The following is a 25,963-nucleotide window of genomic DNA, read 5'->3' as shown; positions in this document are numbered from 1 at the left end:
ACCAATCTTTAAAGCAGGACTTCCCCTTTTGGGTGGAACTCCGCTTTAATAAATAAAGAAGTAAAAGATATTGGGAACTTTATCTTACTTTGTAGAACGTCTGCATTTTCTCCGGAAGTTTCCTGGCATTCCGCAGAATCTTCTGCACATCAGTCTAACAAAAAAGAAAAAGAAAAAAAAAGTAAAATGTGGCAAACAAGCAAGAGGGTTCCATACACTACTGATTTTAACAACTGCAAGAACTGCTAATTTTTAATGCTGACAACTACGGTACAATATGAGGGCGTCAATTCAAAACGGCTTTAATGCCATTTTTCTGGTGGTAGTTCCTTTAACCATTTGCCGCCCGCCCTATGGCCGAATGGCGGCCGGCAAATGTCATCAGCGTTCCGTCCTCCCGCACATGCGTACTTTTCGCGCTTGCAGAGCCGCGCAGCGGCGCGATCTGTCACTGGCCGTGTACCTCAGACACGGCCAATGACAGATCTGAGTATCAGCCCCCGTTGCCAGTACCATGTGACCTGCTGTGACCAATCACAGCAGGTCACATGACAGTTGTATACAATGGATGGTTTTATTCATGCTATCCATTGTATACTACTGTCTAGCGGTGAATGGTCAAAGCTAATCACATGCACATGTCATGTGATTAGCTGTGGCCAAATCACAGCTAAGCACAAAAAAAAAAAAAAAAAAAAAAAAAAAAAAAAGAAAACCCTGAATGAATCGATGTCATTCAGGTAAATGCTTGCTTATAGCAAAGTAATTCTTTGCTATAAGCAAATTGTGTAAAAAATAAAAAAATACTGATCACTTCCCCAAAGTAGTACAATGTTACTATGGTAACATTGTACTACTTTGGACATAGTGAAATATGAAAAAAAAATATTAAAAAAAAAGAAACAAAATGTAATAAAAAATAAATAAATAAAAAAAAATATATATATATTTTTTTTCATACTGTCACCAGTCAGTGTCTCTGATCACCGCCATGCCAGTTATAAGAAGACGCTGTACTGCACTGGTGACAGTATGTAAAAAAAAAAAAATAGTGAAAATAATTTTTTGCATTTTTTCATTTTCCGAAAAATTATGACTAAAAAAAATACAACTTCAAAAAACTCGCCACGTTTCTTATGAAGTACGTTGGACTGTCTACTCTGCAAAAATGGGTCATTTAGGGGATATCTGTACTGTTCTGAAATTCCTGGACCTCAAGAAATTAGATTGGCCATCGGTACTTCAGGATTGATCAATATTCAGATCTATACCATAGTTTGTGAACTCTATAACTTTCCTACAAACTAAAAAATACATCCTAATTTGGGTTATTTTCACCAAAGACATGTAGCAGAATACATCTCGGCCTAAATTTATGAAGAACAATTATTTATTTGCAAACTTTTATAACAGAAACAAAAGAAAAACGTGGTTTTTTTTAAATTTTTGGTCTTTTTTTGTTAATTTAGCAAAAAATAAAAACCCCGGCGGTGATTAAATACCACCAAAAGAAAGCTCTAGTTGTGTGAAGAAAATGATAAAATTTTAGTTTGGGTACAATGTTGTATGACCGCGCAATTGTCATTCAAAGTGTGAGAGCGCTGAAACCTGAAAATTGGCCTGAGCAGGAAGGTGTAAAATTGCCCGGTATTGAAATGGTTAAGAACTACGGTATGCATTGATGCTACCATACGCCGCTTCAAGAATCTATCAGTGACAAATTCTTAAAGAATTAACAAGTTTTCTGTTTAGGAAACTGGCAGTAATTAAAGTGATACTTTTTTTTTTTTTTTGTAATTATTTATTGGTGAAATTAACATACAATAAAAAGAACCAGGAGAAAGATTCACCAGAATACAGGAAAAAAATCTAGACCAAGCCTGAAATAGTCACATAGAATCTTTAGGGGTTCATCAAGTTTGCATGTGAGAAGAAAGTATCAAGAGCGAATGAAACAGCACATATACTGTATGACAACAAAACAGGACCAGAACAAATCATCGGGTGATCGTTTAAATGACATCCTAAGAAAAGGAGGATTATGCCAAAGCACAAAGAGAGCGGATCGAATGTATAGTTACAAAGATGTGAAAAAGAACATAGAGAGAATATCAAACCGAGAGAGAAAAAACTCTACCAGTATCGAAAAGACATAATAGAATGGGGGGAAAAAGTGAGGGGGGACCCCACAGTAGGATACTGTAGGGGCTGGGACAGATAGGAAAAAAGAAAAACAAAGTCAGAAAGGCGCAGAGAGAGTTAAATGAAAAGGAGAGAGCAGAGGGAGAGGAGAGATGGGATATAGGAGAAACAGAACAAGAGCCTTGGGGGTTGCATCCCCTCCTGGAGTGAGAGGTCAAGCCATGTTACATAGTTAGTCTGGCTGAAAAAAGACAAAAGTCCATCCAGTTCAACCATAGAAAAAAAAAAAAGTTCTAATCCTACACCCACAGTTGATCCAGAGGAAGGCAAAAAACCCAGCAAAGCACGATCCAATTTGCTCCTGCAGGAGGAAAAATTCCTTCCTGATCCCCCGAGAGGCAATCGGATATTCCCTGGATCAACTTTCCCTATAAATGTTATATCCAGTTATATCCAGGAATTTCCTACAGCAATCCACTGAGCTGGCCACAACCAACTCTTGAGGGAGTCTATTCCATATGTTCTCAGCTCAAACCTTTCCGTGTTTGGAGATTACATTTCTTTTCCTCCAGGTGTAAAGAGCGCCCCCTTGTCCTCTGTGATGACCTCAGGGGGAATAACTACACCGAGTTCACTATATAACCACTGATGTATTTATACATGGAGATCATATCCCCCCTTATGTATTATACATGGAGATCATATCCCCCCTTATGTATTGTACATGGAGATCATATCCCCCTTATGTATTATACATGGAGATCATATCCCCCCTTATGTATTATACATGGAGATCATATCCCCCCTTATGTATTATACATGGAGATCATGTCCCCCCCTTATGTATTATACATGGAGATCATACCCCCCCTTATGTATTATACATGGAGATCATATCCCCCTTATGTATTATACATGGTGATCATATCCTCCCCTTATGTATTATACATGGAGATCATATCCCCCACTTATGTATTATACATGGAGATCATACCCCCCCCTTATGTATTATACATGGAGATCATATCCCCCCTTATGTATTATACATGGAGATCATATCCCCCCTTATGTATTATACATGGAGATCATATCCCCCCCATATGTATTATACATGGAGATCATACCCCCCTTATGTATTATACATGGAGATCATATCCCCCTTATGTATTATACATGGTGATCATATCTCCCCTTATGTATTATACATGGAGATCATATCCCCCTTATGTATTATACATGGAGATCATATCCCCCCTTATGTATTATACATGGAGATCATATCTCCCCTTATGTATTATACATGGAGATCATATCCCCCCTTATGTATTATACATGGAGATCATATCCCCCCCTTATGTATTATACATGGAGATCATATCCCCCGCTTATGTATTATACATGGAGATCATACCCCCCCTTATGTATTATACATGGAGATCATATCCCCCCCCTTATGTATTATACATGGAGATCATATCCCCCCCTTTATGTATTATACATGGAGATCATATCCCCCCCCCTTATGTATTATACATGGAGATCATATCCCCCCCCCTTATGTATTATACATGGAGATCATATCCCCCCCTTATGTATTATACATGGAGATCATATCCCCCCCCCCCTTATGTATTATACATGGTGATCATACCCCCCCCTTATGTATTATACATGGAGATCACATCCCCCCTTATGTATTATACATGGAGATCATATCCCCCCCCCTTATGTATTATACATGGAGATCATATCCCCCCTTATGTATTATACATGGAGATCATATCTCCTCCCCCTTATGTATTATACATGGAGATCATATCCCCCCCCTTATGTATTATACATGGAGATCATATCCCCCCTTATGTATTATACATGGAGATCATATCCCCCCCCTTATGTATTATACATGGTGATCATATCCCCCCCTTATGTATTATACATGGAGATCATATCCCCCCTTATGTATTATACATGGAGATCATATCCCCCCCCCTATGTATTATACATGGAGATCATATCCCCCCTTATGTATTATACATGGAGATCATATCCCCCCTTATGTATTATACATGGAGATCATATCCCCCCCCCCCCCTATGTATTATACATGGAGATCATATCCCCCCTTATGTATTATACATGGAGATCATATCCCCCCCTTATGTATTATACATGGAGATCATATCCCCCCTTATGTATTATACATGGAGATCATATCCCCCTTATGTATTATACATGGAGATCATATCCCCCCCTTATGTATTATACATGGAGATCATATCCCCCCTTATGTATTATACATGGTGATCATATCCCCCCTTATGTATTACACATGGAGATCATATCCCCCCTTAATCTCCTCTTCTCGAGAGAGAATAAATTCAGAGGCAAGACATTCACTGAGTATATTCAGTCAGGTATGCATCTGTAAAACACAAAATATTGCCAAGGGCGCCAGGTGTTCCAAAATATCTCATTATACAGGGTGGCCGTGAGATCCTCCATGTTCCTAAGCTCGTTCACCTTGGAGAACTACTCGCAGGTCCACAGTGGTAAGTTGTTTGAGAATGTCAGTCACCCCTCACCAAAAGGGCTGAAGCCTTGAGCACTGCCAAACGACATGGAGGAGAGTGCCACCATTGGCACCACATCGCCAACACACATCAGGAAGCTATGACGAAATATGGTGAAGTTTAGACGGCACCCGGTACCAACGTGTGAGGAGCTTATAATTGGTCTCCTGTACTTTGGTGGCCAAAGAAGACTTATGGGCAAAGTGCAAGATCTTTTCCCGTTGTAACGTGGTAAAGGAGTTGTCCAGGAAAGGACGAACAAAATTGTATAGGAAAGGACAAACAAAATTGGGTTCCAGGGGGAATAAGAGAAAAGTAGATGATGGAGAGGCTATGGTGAATTGGTTCTCCCTTGTCACATAGAGCTTCACAAGGCATTCAACTTTCAAGAAATACCAGGAGCACGCAAAATGGAAAGCAGGTAGGAGCGGAGCTGAATACCTCTCCAGAAACTCAATGGGGGATCCAACAGTCGAGTAAAATCATTGGCAAGAAGGACCCCAGTGGGATTGAGAAAGTCCACTAAGTGAGAGTAGCCAGTAGTTGTGAGACAAGCAAATTGAGGGTCTTCTTGTACTGAGGTCAGGGTTTCCCAGAATTGTAACCAGAGAATAAGGCGCTGGAGAGTTGGACGTGCTGTGGAATGCTTCTCGAGTAACTACAAGAGTGGCACCAAGAGTTGGGCGTGCTACTAGGTCGGGAGGTAAAGGACATCGCAGCCACGGCCAACACAGGGGCGTGCCCCCAGAGTCCTCCAATTCCATGGCCATTCAATGTTTGGCAGCACCATGGCAGTGCCAATCAGTCAGGCGAGTGAGGTGAGCGGCTCTATATTAGGAGCGAATATCCGGCAGCCCCCACCTCCACCTCTTAGGCAGGGTCAGAACATGGAATGCAAAACGTGACCCCCCCCATGTGACCAGATATAAGTGCGAAATAGGGCATTGACCTTCCGAAAGCTTGATGGGAAGCTTGATGGGGAGGGCTTGTAATAAGTACAGTATACGGGGCAGCACTGTCATCTTAAGTGCACTACATCGACCAAACCATGTCAGCGTAAGGGATTGCCAATCGGAGAAGGTCTTCCTTAAGAGCAGAATCTGGCATAATATTAGTGCCCAGGTACCTGATTGAGTCCGTGGCCCAACGGAAAGAGAAGGAAGGGCGAAGGTGACTAAGGACCGTGGACTCGGTGGAAATATTCGGTGCCAAGGATTTCATGAGGCTGATTTTGAAGTAGCAGAGGCTACCATAGTCCCCAAGCACCTGCAAAATATTGGGCAATAAGAGGGTCGTTAAGAAAAAGAGATAAGATCGTCCGCAAACGCGGTCATTTTATGTTCCCCAGATGGTTTATGAAAACCAGAGATATTACAATCTGCTCGGATCTCACACAGAAAGGGCTCCAGCGACAAAAAAAAGATCAGAGGGGTGCACAGCACGGAGCAGAGTCGAAAGACACTATTGGACTGAACAACACCTATAGATCTGCCCACTGCCATATGTTGTCAGTCAAATGTGGAGCAGACCTGATGGGGGAACCAATTTCTCAGTTCCCCCATCGGGCTCAGCCCATCTTCAGTATAAAACGATCCAGCCAAGCACCTGTCAGTGTGATGGGCGCAGTGGCCAAGGAGGGAGGGTGGAATGGTGCTGGGGGAAGTAGTGTGTAGTATGGATCCTCTGCTCTGTGTACTTTTCAGAGTCTTAGAACATACTAAACTCAAGCGGTTAGCTGACAGCCAGACAACAAGCATTTTAAGGTAGAGGTCAGCAGTAGCAGCCTCTATTATTTTTGTATTGTCCTCAATAAGTATGGCGGCTGTGGCTTTAAAGCAACCTTGTTCCCAACTCTTCAAACCAACAATAAATCCACCCTGTAAAGAAAGAAGATGAATACATACTTATGTGGGTGGTGTGTTAAATCTTCACTATCATGAAGGAGTTGATCGGTCACCACCACCAACACACTTACAGCTGTCTTGGAAACCTGGTTCCTTGCCATGAACGGCGATTCCATCTGCTGGACCCTACATTTTCTACTGTATGCAATACTAAACTAGAAACATGACATACTTTGCGGTGTCTTGGATACCTGGTTCTCCGCCATGCACGGCGATTCCTTCTGCTGGACCCTACATTACTACAGTATGCAGTACTGAACTAGAAACATAACATACTTTCCTGGGTCTTGGATACCTGGCTCTCCGCCATGCACAGCGATTCCTTCTGCTGAACCCTAACATTACTACTGTATGCAGTACTGAACCGAGAACATGACATACTTTCCAGTGTCTTAGATACGTGGTTCTCCACCATGCACAGGGATTCCTTCTGCTGGACTCTACATTACTACTGTATGCAGTACTGAACCAAGAACATAACATACTTTACGGAGTCTTGGATACCTGGTTTTCCGCCACGCACGGCGATTCCTTCTGCTGAACCCTACATTACTACTGTATGCAGTACTGAACTAGGAACATGACATACTTTCTGGTGTCTTGGATACCTGGTTCTCCGCCACACACAGCGATTCCTTCTGCTGGACCCTACATTACTACTGTATGTAGTACTGAACTAGAAACCTGACATACTTTCCGGTGTCCTGGATATCTGGTCCATTACCATGCACTGTGGTTCCTTCTGCTGGACCCTACATCACTACTGTATGCAATACTGAACCAAGAACATGACATACTTTCCGGAGTCTTGGGTACCTGGTTCTCTGCCATGCACAGCGATTCCTTCTGCTGGACCCTACATTACTACAGGACGCAGTACTGAACTAAGAACATACCATCAAGGCAGTTACCTGCAGCCCACTAGGTTTAATCCATACGGTTACATTCTGTGCATAGCTTCTCTTTGACTTGGGTTGCAGGGGAAATGGGCTCTTGTTGTCTTCTTCACCATATGGATTCTCCTTGGCATCTAAAAAAGAAATGTGTTCTCAGTATATGACGAATGAACATTTTACACTTTGACCAGTTGCCCTCCAGAGGATTTACCCCCCTTCCTGACCAGGCCATTTTATGCGATACGGCGCTGCGTTACTTTAACTGACAATTGCACAGTCATGCAACCCAAATGAAATTTACGTCCTTTTTTTCCCCCCACGAATATAGCTTTGTTTCGGTGGTATTTGATCGCCTGTGCGTTTTTTATTTTTTGCTCTATAAAAATAAAAAAAACAAAAAAACCGACAATTTTGAGAAAAATAAATATTTTTTTTTGCTAATAAACATGTCCAGTAAAAAAAAAATTAAAAATCAAATATCAAGTTTCGTCATAAATTTAGGCCAAAATGTATTCTGCTCCGTGTCTTTGCTAAATAAAATCCCAATACGTGTAAATTAATTGGTTTACATGAAAGTTATAGCGTTTACAAAAGGCGGTATATATAGACTGAGATTTTTTTTTCTACTAGTAATGGCGGCGATCAGCGACGTATAGCACGACTGCAGTGGTCAATCTGACACTGGAGGGGGGGGGGGACTGACTTGGTGTCACTGACATCCCCAGTGACACCAATACAGTGATCAGTGCTAAAAAAAAGCACTGACACTGTACTAATGGCACTGGGCAGGAAGGGGTTAACATGAGGGGCGATCAAAGGGTTAACTGTGTGCAGTGAGTTTTTTTACTAGAGGGCTGTGTGTGTGTGTGTGTGTGTGTGTATGTGTGTTTCACTGTAATCACACTGCTCTGGATGGCTGTGCTGTGCAGTGTGCCTGAGCTGACAGGGAGGAGAACAGTTAGCAAACAAACAGTCCTCTTCCGTCGGTGATCATTGGATATCACCGGGCGCCCGCGGGGGAAGCAGGTACCCAAATTTGACAGGAACCAGCTCCCACTTCCGGTCTGATCGCCTAGGTAATTGAAAGCAGAAGGTGTCCTCCCTCCCTCCCTGTAGTCTTTTGGGACACGTGACAGGTCCCAGAAGACTACAGGACCATTCATGAAGGGTGCCCACACTGAAGATGCTGCCTTTCTGGAATACAGGACGGCCGGTGAAACGGGGCTGCGGGGGACACACCACGGGACCGAGGTACAGGTAAATGGCTGTTTTTTAAGTCAGAAGCTACAGTTTTTGAAGCTGCTGACTTTTAATTATTGATAGGTTGAGTGGAACTCCGCTTTAAGCTTTGACAATAAAACCTGGAAGCCGATTGGTTACTATGCACAGCTGCACCAGTTTTAGTAAATCCCCCCTAATATCTCCCAGACCAGTAACAACCAAGTATGCTAGAATGTTAAAAGGGATAGTTCACCATTACCAAAAAAACTGTCTAAGCAAGTAAAGGTGCTGGAGATGAAATCGAACTGCAGCTTTAACTATAGTTAGTTACTGTCTCCAAATATCACCCAAACTGTCCTCTGCGCCCCTCGCACGACCTCCTGCTCTCTAGGCTCCCTGGTCTTGTCCTTCCATGGTCGTCTCCAGGACTTCTCCAGAGCTTCCCCCATCCTCTGGAACTGGAACTCTCTACCCCAATTTAGCAGACTATCGCCTACTCTGCTCACTTTTAGGCGATCTCTGAAAACCTCTCTCTTCAGGGAAGCCTATCCTGCCCTCAGCCAATAATGGAATCTTTTATTCCTCCTACCAGTCCATCCCCCACAGTTACCACAGTACCGCTAGCCCCTCCCTCCTAGATTGTAAGCTCCCAGGATCAGGGCCCTCCTATCCCTCTTGTATTAAACTGTATTGTTGCTGTATTGTCTCCCGTTATATTGTAAAGTGCTGAGCAAACTGTTGGTGCCATAAATCCTGTATAATAATAATAATAGTTGGATATAGGTGTGGGCTATTTACATAACTTGCAAAGCCTGGCTGAAAAACTCTCAGGGACAGGATCAACCCATCCTGCCTTGTTGCTAGGACGTTTCTAAGACACTGCCAGTCGTACCTGCTTCCCCCCACCCCCCCAATCATCACAGGAGCATGCTCTCTAACCCCTGCACATGTGCGGTCCACTATCTTCTCCACTGCAGCATCGCTGAGCTTAGAGCTACTGCGACAGGGGAGAGAGCACATGTGTAAGGGGTTTGAATCAGTTCAGAGTGTCTTAGCAACGTCCTAGCAACAAGGCAAGCAGAATGATGCCACCCCTGGGAGTTTTTCCAGTCAGGCTTTGGGAGGTACGAAAATGACATAAAACTATAGTAGGCGAGTTATTTAAAGTGGTTGTAAAAGGTAAAAGATTTTTTTTACTTTAACCACTTCCAGTCCGGACACTTTTACCCCCTTCCTGTCCAGTCCAATTTTCAGCTTTCAGCGCTATCACACTTTGAATGACAATTGCGCGGTCATGCAACACTGCACCCATATGCAAGCAGCAGCTCTGCCGTCTCTCTTGGCTCTCAAAGGCTTGGCTGAGAGCAGTTGAAGCCACTGGCTCCTGCTGCTGTCAATCAAACCCTGCAAGCAGAGAGTGGAGGCGGGGTCAAGCTGGGCAGTGTGTCTGAATAGACACAAACAGCCTGGCTCGTGATCAAGCACGTACAAGTGTCCCCATAGGAAGCGGTTTCCTAGGGGGGTACTCGGCAGTGGGAAGGAGCCAAAAACCCTAGGGAAGGACCCCAGAAGAGGAGGATCAGGGCCACAGAGCAGGTAAGTATGTTTATTATTTCAATGGAAAATAAATGCTTTACAAATCACTTATACTTTGGTCAAAGCTTCACAGTTTGTGTCCATCTTCAAGCACCCGTGATCTGCATAGGCAGTTTCTAGTTGTCATTTAATAGATTATACTAAAAACAGTCAATGCGTTTCAGGGGGTCAGAAGAAAAACTCCCCCTTCATCAGGGCTTCAGTTAAAAGAAGCTCGAATTGACTCAAAATGGAGCTTTCCCATGTTAATCTGTGTAAGGAAGCCAACTGCTGGATCAGGAAAGATACTGGCCAGCAGTAAATGTGTGAGCAAGCTTGATCTTTTAACTGAAGCCATGATGAAGGGGTCGTTTTTTTCTAACACCTGAAACACGTTGGCTGTTTTTTTGCTTTTTTTTTAATATGTAAATGAATGAATGTGGACACTCTTATCCTTTGGTCTGGTGCTCCTTCCATTGGTGCATGTTTTATTTTGAGGTAACCTGCTGGAGTACCCACTGGAGGGTAGACTTGCCTGTTGTGAGCTGCCTAAAATGAGCCAGAGAGCTCTCCGCATGTTTTTGTCTTCTCACTACATTGTATGAACGCCATTCAAAGTCCCAGCACCTCTTCTTCATACATTCTTAGTGGTCTGTCTTAACCACCTCCCGTCCGGCCGTTGTACATAAACGGCTGGATGGACGGTGGCAGTGCAGGGTCAGGTGGCCGTTTATAAAAGGCCTCCCTGCTTGTGCGAGCTCCCTGGAAGCGTGCAGCACCACGATCCGGTGCCAGCTGTGTCCTCTGAAAACAGTGGAACACCGATTGTCATACGGGACCTCTGTGCGAGGTCCCGATCATGTGATCACTGATTGGCCAATCAGTGATCACATGCAGAGTAGTAAGCAAGATGTCACTTCTGACATCGTTGCTTACTACGTGTGAAATCTGTGAATGATCACAGAGGTCACATGGTACAAGGCTATTCACAACAGCCTTATACCATGTGACAAGTTGTGACCAATCACAGCTCACACTGTAGTTCTCAATGGCAGCAAGAATGCAGCTAGAGAGAAGGAGAAATGATTGCTTTTACAGCCTTTATGGGTGTAAAAGCAATCAATGTAAAAAAAAAAAATCTTCATCACCCCCCACAAGTAGTACAGTGTCACCATGGTGACACTGTACTGCTAGGGTGACAGTATGTAAAGAAAAAAAAAAAAAAAAAACATAATATAAAAAAAAATAAAAATGTAAACAAAAAAAAGTTTAAAAATTATAATTTTTGGTTATAAACTAATTTGTTTTTTTTTAATAAAAAGATAACGGAATACTTTTTGGCCAAGATTTATGATGAAATATTATTTATTTGCAAAATTTTATAAGAGAAAAACTTTTTTTCAAAATTTTTGGACTTTTTCATTTACATAGCAAAAAAAAAAAAAATCCCAGCGGTGAATAAATACCACCAACATAAAGCTTTATCTGTCTTAAAAGAAAATGCTAAAAAATTCATATGGGTACAGTGTTGCATGACTGCGCAATTGTCGTTCAAAGTGTAACAGCTCTGAAAGCTGAAAATTGGCCTGGACAGGAAGGAGGTGAAAGTGTCCGGACTGGAAGGGGGGGAAAGTGTCCGGACTGGAAGGGGGGGAAAGTGTCCGGACTGGAAGGGGGGGAAAGTGTCCGGACTGGAAGGGGCTGAAAGTGTCCGGACTGGAAGGGGCTCAAAGTGTCCGGACTGGAAGGGGCTGAAAGTGTCCGGACTGGAAGGGGCTGAAAGTGTCCGGACTGGAAGGGGCTGAAAGTGTCCGGACTGGAAGGGGCTGAAAGTGTCCGGACTGGAAGGGGCTGAAAGTGTCCGGACTGGAAGGGGCTGAAAGTGTCCGGACTGGAAGGGGCTGAAAGTGTCCGGAGTGGAAGGGGGGGAAAGTGTCCGGACTGGAAAGGGCTGAAAGTGTCCGGACTGGAAGGGGGGGGAAGTGTCCGGACTGGAAGGGGGGGGAAGTGTCCGGACTGGAAGGGGCTGAAAGTGTCCGGACTGGAAGTGGTTAAGAAAACGGCTCTATAGCCTCACAGACTGATTCTTAAAACGTGGGCAACTGAAATGTAACATCTTATTAGTTCCACTGTACCAGATATAGGCCCAAGCTGTGAGATTTTCCCCAACCAGGGTAAGGGCTCTGGTCCATGCTCAAACAAAGACATCATTAGATTGGATTTCTTCTTGCTGTCAGCTTGGGAGTACAGCATACCACACCAGTCATTCCTACAGAAGTAACGGGGCAAGAAAAAAACCAAAACAAAAAAAAAAACAAGGTTATTACCATCAAAGAGTTTATAGAATACTTATTTCGAGATATAGAACACACACACCAGCCATAAAACAGTATGACCAGCCACCTACTATTGGGTAGGTCCCCCTTTTGCCGCTAAAGCAGCCCTGACTTGTTGAGACATGGACTCCACTAGACAAAGCATCACTCTGCTTTCTCCAGCTTGCCTACTTCCTATACTGCATCCTGGTGCCATCTCTTCCCCAGGAAAGTGACACACACCTTGCCATCCACATGATATAACAAAAAAAACAAAAAACACGACTCATCAGACCAGGCCACCTTCTTCCATTGCTCCGTGGTCCAGTTCTGGGGTTCATGTGCCCATTGTAGGCACTTTTGGCTGTGGACACGGGTCATCACGGGCATCCTGACCGGTCTGCGGCTACACAGCCCCCATACACAACAATCTGCGATGCTCTGTGTGTTCTGACACCTTTCAATCAGAACCAACATTAACTTTTTCAGTAGTGTGAGCTCTAGTAGCTCTTCTATTGGACCAAACTACACAGGGCAGTCTTTGCCCCACCACGTGCATCAACGAGCCTTGGCCGCCGATGACACCGGTTTTCCTTCCTTGGACCACTTTTGTTTGGTCCTGACCCCTGCAGACTGGGAACATCACACAAGAGCTGCAATTTTGGAGTCGCACTGACCCAGTCCTCTAGTCATTACAATTTAGCCCTTATCAAAGTCGCTCAAATCCTTATGCTTGCCCATTTTTCAAAAACACATTAACTTCAGGGACAACATGTTCACTTGCTGCCTAATCCATCCCACCCACTTTCTGGTGTCATAATGAGATAACCAATGTTATTCACTTTACCGGTCACAGGCCATTATGCTATGGCGTGTGTGCGCGTGCGTGTGTAGTGACAGTAGGCAGGTGAAATCACCTGGTTGCGTCCTAGATGGACGATACATTTGTCCAAGGTTCAGACTCTATGGGGATTTGTTCCACTGGGGGGGGAAGTGCTGAGTCCTTCGGCACTGAGGTAATGAGCCCAGCTGAAGGTAGTGGGCTCATTAAGGCTGTTATAAAACTTCCCAGCCTGCTTAGGGAGTGGCTCCAACCTGGAACCAGATCTGTGCCTGAACTGACTCGGGAGCAACATATTATCTGTGTGCAGGGAGCCAAAAGCCTGTGTGGCTAGCCTCCAACTACCAGCGACTAGGTATAGCATCAGGCTGTACCTAGTGGATAGCTAGGGAAGCTGTTTGTACAGTAAGTAGTCAAGTTGGCCAGGATTTTATTTGATGTTTCTTTTTGGTCTGGCGTTTTCCTGTAAATATTGTAAATAAACTGCACCTTTTTGTTTTTTCACCTCCACTGTTGTTGTGCTGTGCCTGTGTTTTTGTGTTGTGCACCCATCCAGGGGGTCACCCCCCCCCCCCCGCTGCCGAGCGAACCCCATTACAATATATATATTATGTGACAGTATGAACGGCAAAGTGTTGGATGGACGATATGTGTCACCTCGCATGAGGTCATACGGTGAGGTGTAAGGTAGGGTCCACTCCGGGTTTTCGGGGCCACAATGGCAGAGGTGGTTCCGGACCAGAGTTTGGACTCCACTGATGTCCACCCACAGGTGATATAAAAAGGACAGGGCTGGAGCAAGGAGTCGCTCGTGGCCTGGGACTCAGAGAGGTATTCTGAGAGAGCTGTGTGTATGGACTATACCTGCAAGAAAAGGTTTGCTGTTACTTTGTTTTGGTGACAGGGAGAAGCCCTTCACCTCTGAGAGAGGAATCATCTTTTGTTTAGTTAGTGCCTGGATGGCAAGGGTTTATTTTCATGTTCTGTTTATTTTCTGCAAACCTTTTAAATAAAGCTGACAACCAGTCAGATTTTGATGAAAGCCTGCTGTACGGTCTACCTTTGTCCCAGGGAAGGAGATCCCCCACCTGAGCTAACCCCACAATATATATATATATATATATATATATATACACACACACACAGGTGAAACTCAAAAAATTTGAATATCGTGAAAAAGTCCATTTATTTCAGTAATGCAACTTAAAAGGTGAAGCTAATATATGAGATAGACTCATTACATGCAAAGCAAGATAGTTCAAGCCGTGATTTGTCATCATTGTGATGATTATGGCTTACAGCTCATGAAAACCCCAAATCCACAATCTCAGAAAATGAGAATATTGTGAAAAGGTGCAATATTCTCGGCTCAAAGTGTCCCACTCTAATCAGCTCATTAAGCCATAACACCTGCAAAGGGTTCCTGAGCCTTTAAATGGTCTCTCAGTCTGGTTCAGTAGGAATCACAATCATGGGAAAGGCTGCTGACCTGACAGTTGTGCAGAAAACCATCATTGACACCCTCTATAAGGAGGGAAAGCCTCAAAAGGTAATTGCAAAAGAAGTTGGATGTTCCCAAAGTGCTGTATCAAAGCACATTAATAGAAAGTTATGTGGAAGGGAAAAATGTGGGAAAAAAAGGTGCACAAGCAGCAGGGATGACCGCAGCCTGGAGAGGATTGTCAGGAAAAGGCCATTCAAAAGTGTTGGGGACTTTCACAAGGAGTGGACTGAGGCTGGAGTCAGTGCATCAAGAGCCATCACACACAGATGGATCCTGGACATGGGCTTCAAATGTCGCATTCCTCTTGTCAAGCCGCTCCTGAACAACAAATAACGTCAGAAGCGTCTTACCTGGGCTAAAGAAAAACAGACCTGGTCTGTTGCTCAGTGGTCCAAAGTCCTCTTTTCTGATGAGAGCAACTTTTGCATCTCATTTGGATACCAAGGACCCCGAGTATGAAGGAAGAATGGAGAGGCCCAAGGACCCAGAGTATGGAGGAAGAATGGAGAGGCACAAGGACCCCGAGTATGGAGGAAGAATGGAGAGGCCCAAGGACCCCGAGTATGGAGGAAGAATGGAGAGGCACAAGGACCCCGAGTATGGAGGAAGAATGGAGAGGCACAAGGACCCCGAGTATAGAGGAAGAATGGAGAGGCCCAAGGACCCCGAGTATGGAGGAAGAATGGAGAGGCACACACTGCCAGATGCTTGAAGTCCAGTGTGAAGTTTCCACAGTCTGTGTTGATTTGGGGAGCCATGTCATCTGCTGGTGTTGGTCCACTGTGCTTCATTAAGTCCAGGGTCAACACAGCCGTCTACCAGGAGATTTTGGAGCACTTCATGCTTCCTTCCGCAGACGAGCTTTATGGGGATGCTGACTTCATTTTCCAGCAGGACTTGGCACCTGCCCACACTGCCAAAAGCACCAAAACCTGGTTCAATGACCGTGGGATTACTGTGCTTGATTGGCAAGCAAACTCGCCTAACCTGAACCCCATAGAGAATCTATGGGGCATTGCCAAGAGAAAGATGAGAGACATGAGACCGAACAATGCAGAAGAGCTGAAGGCCGCTATTGAAGCATCCTGGTCTTCCATAACACCTCAGCAGTGCCACAGGCTGATAGCTTCCATGCCACACCGCATTGAGGCAGTAATTGCTGCAAAAGGGGCCCAAACCAAGTACTGAGTACATATGCATGCTTCTACTTTTCAGAGGTCCAATATTGTTCTATGTACAATCCTTGTTTTATTGATTGCATGGAATATTCTCATTTTCTAAGATTGTGGATTTGGGGTTTTCATGAGCTGTAAGCCATAATCATCACAATGATGACAAATCACGGCTTGAACTATCTTGCTTTGCATGTAATGAGTCTCATATATTAGTTTCACCTTTTAAGTTGCTGCACTGAAATAAATGAACTTTTGCATGATATTCTAATTTTTCGTGTTTCACCTGTGCATATATATATATATATATATACACATACACACACACACATATACACACACACACATATATATTAATATATATATATATATTTATATACACACACATATACACACACACTTACCCCAACTGTACTAAGGCCACCATACCCTCCACCTTCAGGCTACCATGTAGAAGAACACAGAAATTTGGGATTTTTCCTGCTATCTGGCTGGCAGAATTCTCATCTTCTAAGTCATCCATGATTCCGGCCCCAATATCATCACCCTCTATGGAGACATCAAATAATTAGCACATACACTTCCAACCTGACCCAGCTAAGCCACATCTCATTAAATACTCACCTTTATTAACAGCAATAGGTAGGACCAGGTGACGAGAAAGGACAGGAGGACTGGAGATGTCCGCAATGTCAATAAAGCCAATGATTTCCAGTTCTGAAGAAAGAATACCAACAAACTGAAAATACATGCTGAAAATTCACCCTTCTGGCTCATGCAATACTGGGAGTAAAAAAAATATTTCTGTAAATTGAGTTCACCCAGCAACTATCTTAAACCTACTTTCAATCATTGCTCAATTCCTCTCCTGATTTGTATGGTCGGCGCCCTCCCCTTTCACAGCTATTAGCTTTCTCTGCCATCAATCATTTTGTTCCCAAGTGTTATATGAACAAAAGAGCACATCCTTGGCATCCTGGCTTAGGATATCAACCAGTAAATGGCACAGCTAAAGTCTTCCTCAAAGAAATTGCACTCCTCAAGTCTTCAAGGAGAAACATGCACATCTAAAGAGTGTCCAGGGATGTGTTCTTTCATGTAATGTTTTTAAAAGAAGATCCAAGGCAAAGTGCTGCAACCTTTACAATAGCCTGTTGGCCACTACCATCAAGAGACAGCAGTCAGACCCAGTGAAAACAGAATAACTTGACTGAAAAACATATAATTGCATGTTGATCGGGAAGGGGGTGGACAGGGACATGGCAAGGAATCAGCTTCAACTTACTTTGGGAGCACCTGAATTTCTCATTATATTCTTTAACTTCTGCTAAGCTGGGAGGGATATGAGCAGCACTCTGAGTCAGTCAGACTATATTGCACAATGCCCTCAGTCTATCACTGGGAGTTTGCACGTAGTAGAGGAGAGCGCAGAGAAATCCTCATCTGCGAGTCACTACTCCTTAAGACTGGTCGCAGGAATCGCATCTCTTCCCACATCCGCAACCACCCGCAGCCAAACCATGCTACTCTTACGAGACACCACGCATTTTAGGCCTGTAGCGCGAGTGCGGATGCAAGAACCACAGGGACACCGCATGGTCAAAAAGACCATGAGCTGACCCTGCGGCCATGTTTTGTTGTACAGAAAACAGCCCGTAGTATTGTGAACCGAGCCTTGCTGTCAAATTGCAGGCCAGAACACATTCAGAGCCCTATAAAAGTGATCAGGCAGCTCTAGAACCTTTTATCTTAACGCCCTTTAGCCCGGGTTCACACTGATACAATGCAAAATTTGCAGCGTTTTCTGTGCGAATTCCGCACTGCATCAGAATCGCACCCCGTTCATGCGAACCGCTGCAGGTGTGTATGTTAAGTCAACAACACCCCAATAGCGGTCCACAAAACGCGGTGTGATGTGCAGAATTGGATCGCATAGGTGTGAATACCAATGCAATCCGATTCTAGTGCGGACCAAAAAAAAAGGGGTCCTGCACATTTTTGGTGCGATGTGATTAGAGCCATACAAAACGTACGGCTCCGATCGCACCGCACACAAATCGCATGGGATTTGCACAGGAATGCGGTGCGGTGGGTCCACAGTGAGTATAACAAGCATGCTTTACTGCACATACAGACTGATTGTACTGTGGTGGGTTCAGTAACACTTTAACCTCTTTGTGTAAAAAAAAAAAATACTGATCACTTTCCCAAAGTAGTACAATGTTACTATGGTAACATTGCACTACTTTGGTCATAGTGAAATCTGAAAAAAAATCTTAAAAAAAAAAAAAAATAATAATAAAAAAGTTTTTTTAAAAATATATATTTTTTTTCATACTGTCACCAGTCAGTGTCCCTGATCACCGCCATGCCAGTTATATGATGACGCTGTACTGCACTGGTGACAGTATGTAAAAAACAAAAAGTGAAATTTTTTTTAATTTTTTAATTTTCCGAAAAAAATTATGACAAAAAAAAATACAACTTCAAAAAACTCACCATTCCTCTTATGAAATACGTTGGGACTGTCTACTCTGCAAAAAGGGGTCATTTGGGGGATATCTGTACTGTTCTGACATTTGGGGGGATATCTGTACTGTTCTGACATTTGGGGGATATCTGTACTGTTCTGACATTCTTGGACCTCAAGAAATTAGATTGGCCGTCAGTACTTCAGGATTGATCAAAATTCAGATCTATACCATAGTTTGTGAACTCTATAACTTTCCTAAAAACTAAAAAATACATCCTAATTTGGGTTATTTTCACCAAAGACATGGAGCAGAATACATCTCGGCCTAAATTTATGAAGAACAATTATTTATTTGCAAACTTTTATAACAGAAACAAAGAAAAACGTGTTTTTTTTTCAAAATTTTCGTGTCTTTTTGTTAATTTAGCAAAAAATAAAACCCCCAGAGGTGATTAAATACCACCAAAAGAAAGCTCTAGTTGTGTGAACAAAATGATAAAATTTTAGTTAGGGTACAATGTTGTATGACCGCGCAATTGTCATTCAAAATGTGAGAGCGCTGAAACCTGAAAACTGGCCTGGGCAGGAAGGGGGAAAAGTGCCCGGTATTGAAATGGTTAAGAAGCCGGTGCCTGGACCCAAAGCTGAATGAAGAATAGTCTCGGGGTGAGGATATCGCTGGATCCCTGGACAGGTAAGTGTCCTTATAATAAAAGGACATTATTTACAGTATTACAGTATTTGTAGCTGCTAACTTTTTTTTTTTTTGGGGGGGGGGGGAGGGAGGCTTTAGAACCACTTAAAGTACACACTGTTGCTTTAACTAGTTGCCGACCGCAGATAGCCGAATGACGGCTTCGCTGCGGCCGGCCAGTTCTGGGTGGACGTCATATGACGTCCCCCCAGAACGCGCTCTCCTGCGCGCCCCAGGGGGCGCGCACCCGGCGATCTCAGCGGCCTTTTACCACGTGATCAGCGGTGTCCAATGACACGCTGATCACAGGAAAATGCAAGTGCCGGTTCTCGGCTGCACTTTCCTCACGCTGTCAGATCGTGAGGAAAGTACTGCCGAGAACCGGCAGTTGTCACAGCGGGGATCGGCACCGATCATCAGGACACTGATGATCAGTGCCCTGATGATCGGTGCCCAGCAGTGCCACCCGCAAATCTTATATAAGTGTATACTTGTGAGCTACTATGGTGGCACAGAGATACTTATAAAAAATATTAAAAAATTAATTAACTCCTTCAAATATAATGGTGCATCAACACATAAAACACATACTCAAAAAACTGTGTGACAATGAACAAATAATATATTGGATGTGTCGCTCTCCTCAAAGTGAATGTTTACTTAGAAATATGTGATATATATAAAATAAATAAATCTAAATAAATATTACATAAATATTAATACATTGTGATATAATATATATTAAAAACTCCCAGTGCTGTAATTAATTGAATTGTGATTAAAAAAATTTTTATATTGTACATAAAATTAATTTGTATAACATAAAAAATGTGCAAAGAAACCCTCCTTGCACCGTGATGTACAGTCAGGTCCATAAATATTGGGACATGGACACAATTCTAACATTTTTGGCTCTATACACCACCACAATGGATTTGAAATGAAACAAACAAGATGTGCTTTAACTGCAGACTGTCAGTTTTAATTTGAGGGTATTTACATCCAAATCAGGTGAACGGTGTAGGAATGACAACAGTTTGCATATGTGCCTCCCACTTGTTAAGGGACCAAAAGTAATGGGACAGAATAATAATCATAAATCAAACTTTCACTTTTTAATACTTGGTTGCAAATCCTTTGAAGTCAATTACAGCCTGAAGTCTGGAACGCATAGACATCACCACACGCTGGGTTTCATCCCTGGTGATGCTCTGCCAGGCCTCTACTGCAACTGTCTTCAGTTCCTGCTTGTTCTTGGGGCATTTTCCCTTCAGTTTTGTCTTCAGCAAGTGAAATGCATGCTCAATTGGATTCAGGTCAGGTGATTGACTTGGCCATTGTATAACATTCCACTTCTTTCCCTTCAAAAACTCTTTGGTTGCTTTTGCGGTATGCTTTGGGTCATTGTCCATCTGCACTGTGAAGCGGCGTCCAATGAGTTGTGAAGCATTTGGCTGAATATGAGCAGATAATATTGCCCGAAACACTTCACAAATCATCCTGCTGCTTTTGTCAGCAGTCACATCATCAATAAATACAAGAGAAGCAGTTCCATTGGCAGCCATACATGCCCACGCCATGACACTACCACCACCATGCTTCACTGATGAGGTGCTCTGCTTAGGATCATGAGCAGTTCCTTTCCTTCTCCATACTCTTCTCTTCCCATCACTCTGGTACAAGTTGATCTCGGTCTCATCTGCCCATAGGATGTTGTTCCAGAACTGTGAAGGCTTTTTTAGATGTCGTATGGCAAACTCTAATCTGGCCTTCCTGTTTTTGAGGCTCACCAATGGTTTACATCTTGTGGTGAACCCTCTGTATTCACTCTGGTGAAGTCTTCTCTTGATTGTTGACTTTGACACACATACACCTACCTCCTGGAGAGTGTTCTTGATCTGGCCAACTGTTGTGAAGGGTGTTTTCTTCACCAGGGAAAGAATTATTTGGTCATCCACCACAGTTGTTTTCCGTGGTCTTCCGGGTCTTTTGGTGTTGCTGAGCTCTTCGGTGCATTCCTTCTTTTTAAGAATGTTCCAAACATTTGTTTTGGCCACGCCTAATGTTTTTGCTATCTCTCTGATGGCTTTGTTTTGTTTTTTCAGCCTAATGATGGCTTGCTTCACTAATAGTGACAGCTCTTTGGATCTCATCTTGAGAGTTGACAGCAACAGATTCCAAATGCAAATAGCACACTTGAAATGAACTCTGGACCTTTTATCTGCTCATTGTAATTGGGATAATGAGGGAATAACACACAACTGGCCATGGAACAGCTGAGAAACCAATTGTCCCATTACTTTTGGTCCCTTAACAAGTGGGAGGCACATATGCAAACTGTTGTAATTCCTACACCGTTCACCTGATTTGGATGTAAATACCCTCAAATTAAAGCTGACAGTCTGCAGTTAAAGCACATCTTGTTTGTTTCATTTCAAATCCATTGTGGTGGTGTATAGAGCCAAAAATGTTAGAATTGTGTCCATGTCCCAATTTTTATGGACCTGACTGTATATGTGTGCAAAAATAAATATGTGCAAATTTGCAAATGTTGCCCCAAAACACTAATGTAAGATAAATTTATATATAATGGAGTGTAATAATCAAATTGATATATAAAAAATAAATAACAATAAAAATAAACAGTAAATAATGATGGAAAACTGTGCAAACAATACTTCACTTATTGCAACAAAGGATAGTGGTGTCAGCTGTGTATTACTTATCCTTTGGCTTTAAATGACATGTGATAGTCCCAATTAATTTGTGCAAATATATGGAAAGTATATTATTATTGAGGTAGTCTGTGGTTCTACTTTCCTTCCACTAGATGGCCTCCCAATTCCTTCTGGGTTATGAGGGCTGGATGGATGGATATAGATATCTCCCCTCGTGTTGTCCGGGGTCTATTTCCTATTACCTCTTCCTCCCCTGTATTCCTCCGGTTTAGGCCATAGAAGAAAAAGATATCCACATGGTGTTTTATCCTTTATAAAGGGGTTTAATGCGTTTCCAGACAAATGCGAACTCACATTCCACAAGATAAATACAGAGCGTTTTTGTATAGATGTGTGCCCTCACACAAAGACAGTACTCGCCGTTCCGCTGCTATTGGCGTCGTGACGTCAGAGCCCCTCCCCTACGCGTTGCGCCACAGGGTCACGTGGCTTCCTCAGGGGGATGTAACCTTAAGGTAGGGGAGGGGAGGGGCTCTGACGTCACGACGCCAATAGCAGCGGAACGGCGAGTACTGTCTTTGTGTGAGGGCACACATCTATACAAAAACGCTCTGTATTTATCTTGTGGAATGTGAGTTCGCATTTGTCTGGAAACGCATTAAACCCATTTATAAAGGATAAAACACCATGTGGATATCTTTTTCTTCTATGGCCTAAACCGGAGGAATACAGGGGAGGAAGAGGTAATAGGAAATAGACCCCGGACAACGCGAGGGGAGATATCTATATCCATCCATCCAGCCCTCATAACCCAGAAGGAATTGGGAGGCCATCTAGTGGAAGGAAAGTAGAACCACAGACTACCTCAATAATAATATACTTTCCATATATTTGCACAAATTAATTGGGACTATCACATGTCATTTAAAGCCAAAGGATAAGTAATACACAGCTGACACCACTATCCTTTGTTGCAATAAGTGAAGTATTGTTTGCACAGTTTTCCATCATTATTTACTGTTTATTTTTATTGTTATTTATTTTTTATATATCAATTTGATTATTACACTCCATTATATATAAATTTATCTTACATTAGTGTTTTGGGGCAACATTTGCAAATTTGCACATATTTATTTTTGCACACATATACATCACGGTGCAAGGAGGGTTTCTTTGCACATTTTTTATGTTATACAAATTAATTTTATGTACAATAAAAAAAAATTTTTAATCACAATTCAATTAATTACAGCACTGGGAGTTTTTAATATATATTATATCACAATGTATTAATATTTATGTAATATTTATTTAGATTTATTTATTTTATATATATCACATATTTCTAAGTAAACATTCACTTTGAGGAGCGCGACACATCCAATATATTATTTGTTCAGTGCCACCCGCAAGTTCCACCCACCTGTGCCCAGCAGTGCGCCCACTAGCTCCGCCCACCTGTGCCCAGCAGATCACCCACCTGTGTCCAGCAGTGCACCCACCTGTGCCACTCTGCAGTGTCACACACCTGTGCCCAGAAGTGCCACCTACCTGTGCCCAGAAGTGCCACCCACCTGTGCCCACCCACCAGTGCTGCCCACCAGTGCCACCCACCAGTGCAGCCCAGCAGTGCTGCCAGTCAGTGCCACCAGTCAGTGCCCAGGGGTTGTGCCAGTCAGTGCCGCCAGTCAGTGCCCAGCAGTGATGCCAGTCAGTGCCGTCTATCAGTACCCATCATCAGTGTCACCTATCAGTGCCGCCTATCAGTGCTGCATATTAGTGCCGCCTATCCGTGACACCTCATTAGTGCTGTCTATCAGTGCTGCCTATCCGTGCCACCTCATTAGTACTGCCTATCAGTGCCCTTTAGTGCTGCCTATCAGTGCCCATCAGTGCCTCCTATCAGTGCCCATCAGTGCTGCCTCATCAACGCACATCAGTGAAGGAGAAAAAATACCTGTTTGAAAAATTTTATAATAGAAAGAAAGAAAATTTTTTTTTTTTCAAATTTTTTGCACTTTTTTTATTTATAGCGCAAAAAGTAAAGCGCCCAGTGGCGATTAAATACCACCAAAAGAAAGCTCTATTTGTGAGAAAAAAATGATCAAAATTTCATATGGGTACAATGTTGCATGACCGCGCAATTGTCAATCAAAGTGCGGCAGCGCTGAAAGCTGCAAATTGGCCTGGTAAGGAAGGGGGTATAAGTGCCTGGTAGGCAAGGGGTTAATACAGACAGTAAACACCATATGACATGCCTCTACCTGTACTTAAAGATTTAGGAATTGGATCGGTCTCTTCATCTATGACAACAGATTCCGGCCTGGGGAAGACCTGGACATCAGAGGACAGGTTCCCACACTTCAGCACAGCATGGAACGGAGTGTACGCCACATCAATAAGTTTCCTGTAGGAGAAAAATGTTGTTTTACGTGGAATTAACTAAAAAAACGTCAGTTAGGAAGAGAAATCTGTCATGCTAAAAACTCAGAGCCAGCTATACACTATAATCCTCTCACACGACAACTAATCTCTAACAAGCCCGGCAATATCCGGCAGTAAATTAACTAGAGACAGACTCCATGCAGGGCAGGCGAGCTCACTTACCCGAACATGGACTGGACATTCTTTAAGCACAGGGGCCCATCGATGGTAAAGATCTGACCCTCCCCATTATTGAGGTCAATAAGTCTTTCCAGAGTATCCAAGGAATCGGAGCTCTGCAGCTGAGGGGGTGGGGGGGGGGACAAGAGGACAAAGAAAAGGAAATGCAATGAACACATCGTCATATATTCATAAAAAGCGTAAATTCACCCAAAAACATTCTCTCTTTATATTAGGAGAGAACGGGGGGATTACAACCACCTGCCGGGGTTAACTGCTAACCAGAGGTCTAGTTTCTCTTTTTTTTTCTCATAAGGAAGTGAAGGAAAGTCTGCAACAAGGACACAAAGGCAATATAAAGATGGCAGGAGGACCAGCCTTCCCCTATTCTACTAAAACAAAAAAAAAACATAAAAAAAACCCCAAAACAAATAAACAAAAAAAAACAAAAACAGAAAAAAAAAACCCCACTGTTTGTATTGCGGTAGATTATCCACTTAAGCTCCAGAGGGTTTTACCCCCTTCATGACCAGGCCACTTTTTGCTATTCTGGACTGTGCTACTTTAACTGGTAATTGCGCTGTCACGCAACACTGTACCCAAATGGAATTTATATAATTTCACATTTTTTTGGTTGTGTTATCACCATTTGGTTTTTATTTGTTATATAGACAAAAAAAGGCTGAAAATTTTGAAGACAGACAATATATTTTACTTTTTGCTATTAACCACTTGAGCCTCAGAGGATTTACCCCCCTTAATGACCACGCCTTTTTTTGCTGTTTGGCGCTGCACTAATTCAAATGATAATTGCGCGGTCATGCAATGCTGTACCCAAACGAAATTTACGTAAACTCAAAGTTAGTCATAAATTTCGGCCAAAATGTATTCTGCTCCATGTTTTTGGTAAAAAAATCCCAATAAGTGTATATTGATTGCTTTGTGTGAACGTTATAGCGTCTACAAACAATGGGATAGATACTGTAATTTATGCCTTTTTTTGCTATACAGCGCTGCACTAATTCAAATGATAATTGCGCGGTCATGCAATGCTGCACCCAAACGAAATTTACGTCCTTTATTTCACACAAATAGAGCTTTCTTTTGGTGGTATTTGATCACCTGTGCGCTTTTTATTTTTTGCACTATAATCAAAAAAAATACGAAAATTTTGAAAAAAAACAATATTTTCTACTTTAAGCTATAAAAAATATATCATAAACTCAAAGTTAGTCATAAATTTAAGCCAAAATGTATTCTGCTACATGTTTTTGGTAAAAAAAATCCCGTGCATTAGCGGGCAAACTGGCGCTATCTAGGAGGGGTGCTAACACTATCGGAAGTCACCAGTGACGCTAATACAGTGAT

General features: G+C 42.8%; 1 protein-coding gene across 2 annotated transcripts in view; it reads right to left on the bottom strand.

Annotated features, from left to right (window-relative positions):
• Positions 1 to 25,963, bottom strand: part of LOC149454224 (integrator complex subunit 14-like) — a 74,350-nt gene that overhangs the window by 7,025 nt on the left and 41,362 nt on the right. The window contains exons 3-9 of one of the 2 annotated variants that reach the window (XM_089687627.1): positions 24,599 to 24,717; positions 24,256 to 24,398; positions 16,768 to 16,860; positions 16,548 to 16,692; positions 12,447 to 12,580; positions 7,516 to 7,649; positions 89 to 154 (exon numbers count right to left, since the gene is read on the bottom strand). In XM_089687627.1, coding sequence (XP_089543753.1) covers positions 89 to 154; positions 7,516 to 7,649; positions 12,447 to 12,580; positions 16,548 to 16,692; positions 16,768 to 16,860; positions 24,256 to 24,398; positions 24,599 to 24,606 — 723 coding nt within the window. In that variant the 5' untranslated portion in view covers positions 24,607 to 24,717. The remainder of the gene's footprint in view (positions 1 to 88; positions 155 to 7,515; positions 7,650 to 12,446; positions 12,581 to 16,547; positions 16,693 to 16,767; positions 16,861 to 24,255; positions 24,399 to 24,598; positions 24,718 to 25,963) is intronic. The other variant, XM_089687628.1, reaches the window with a different exon arrangement.

Source organism: Staurois parvus, unplaced genomic scaffold (genome assembly GCF_062004578.1).
Source record: "Staurois parvus isolate SC_StPar_1 unplaced genomic scaffold, SC_StPar_1.0 ptg000432l, whole genome shotgun sequence".
Taxonomy (NCBI): domain Eukaryota; kingdom Metazoa; phylum Chordata; class Amphibia; order Anura; family Ranidae; genus Staurois; species Staurois parvus.
This window is presented reverse-complemented; position numbering and strand designations above follow the sequence as displayed.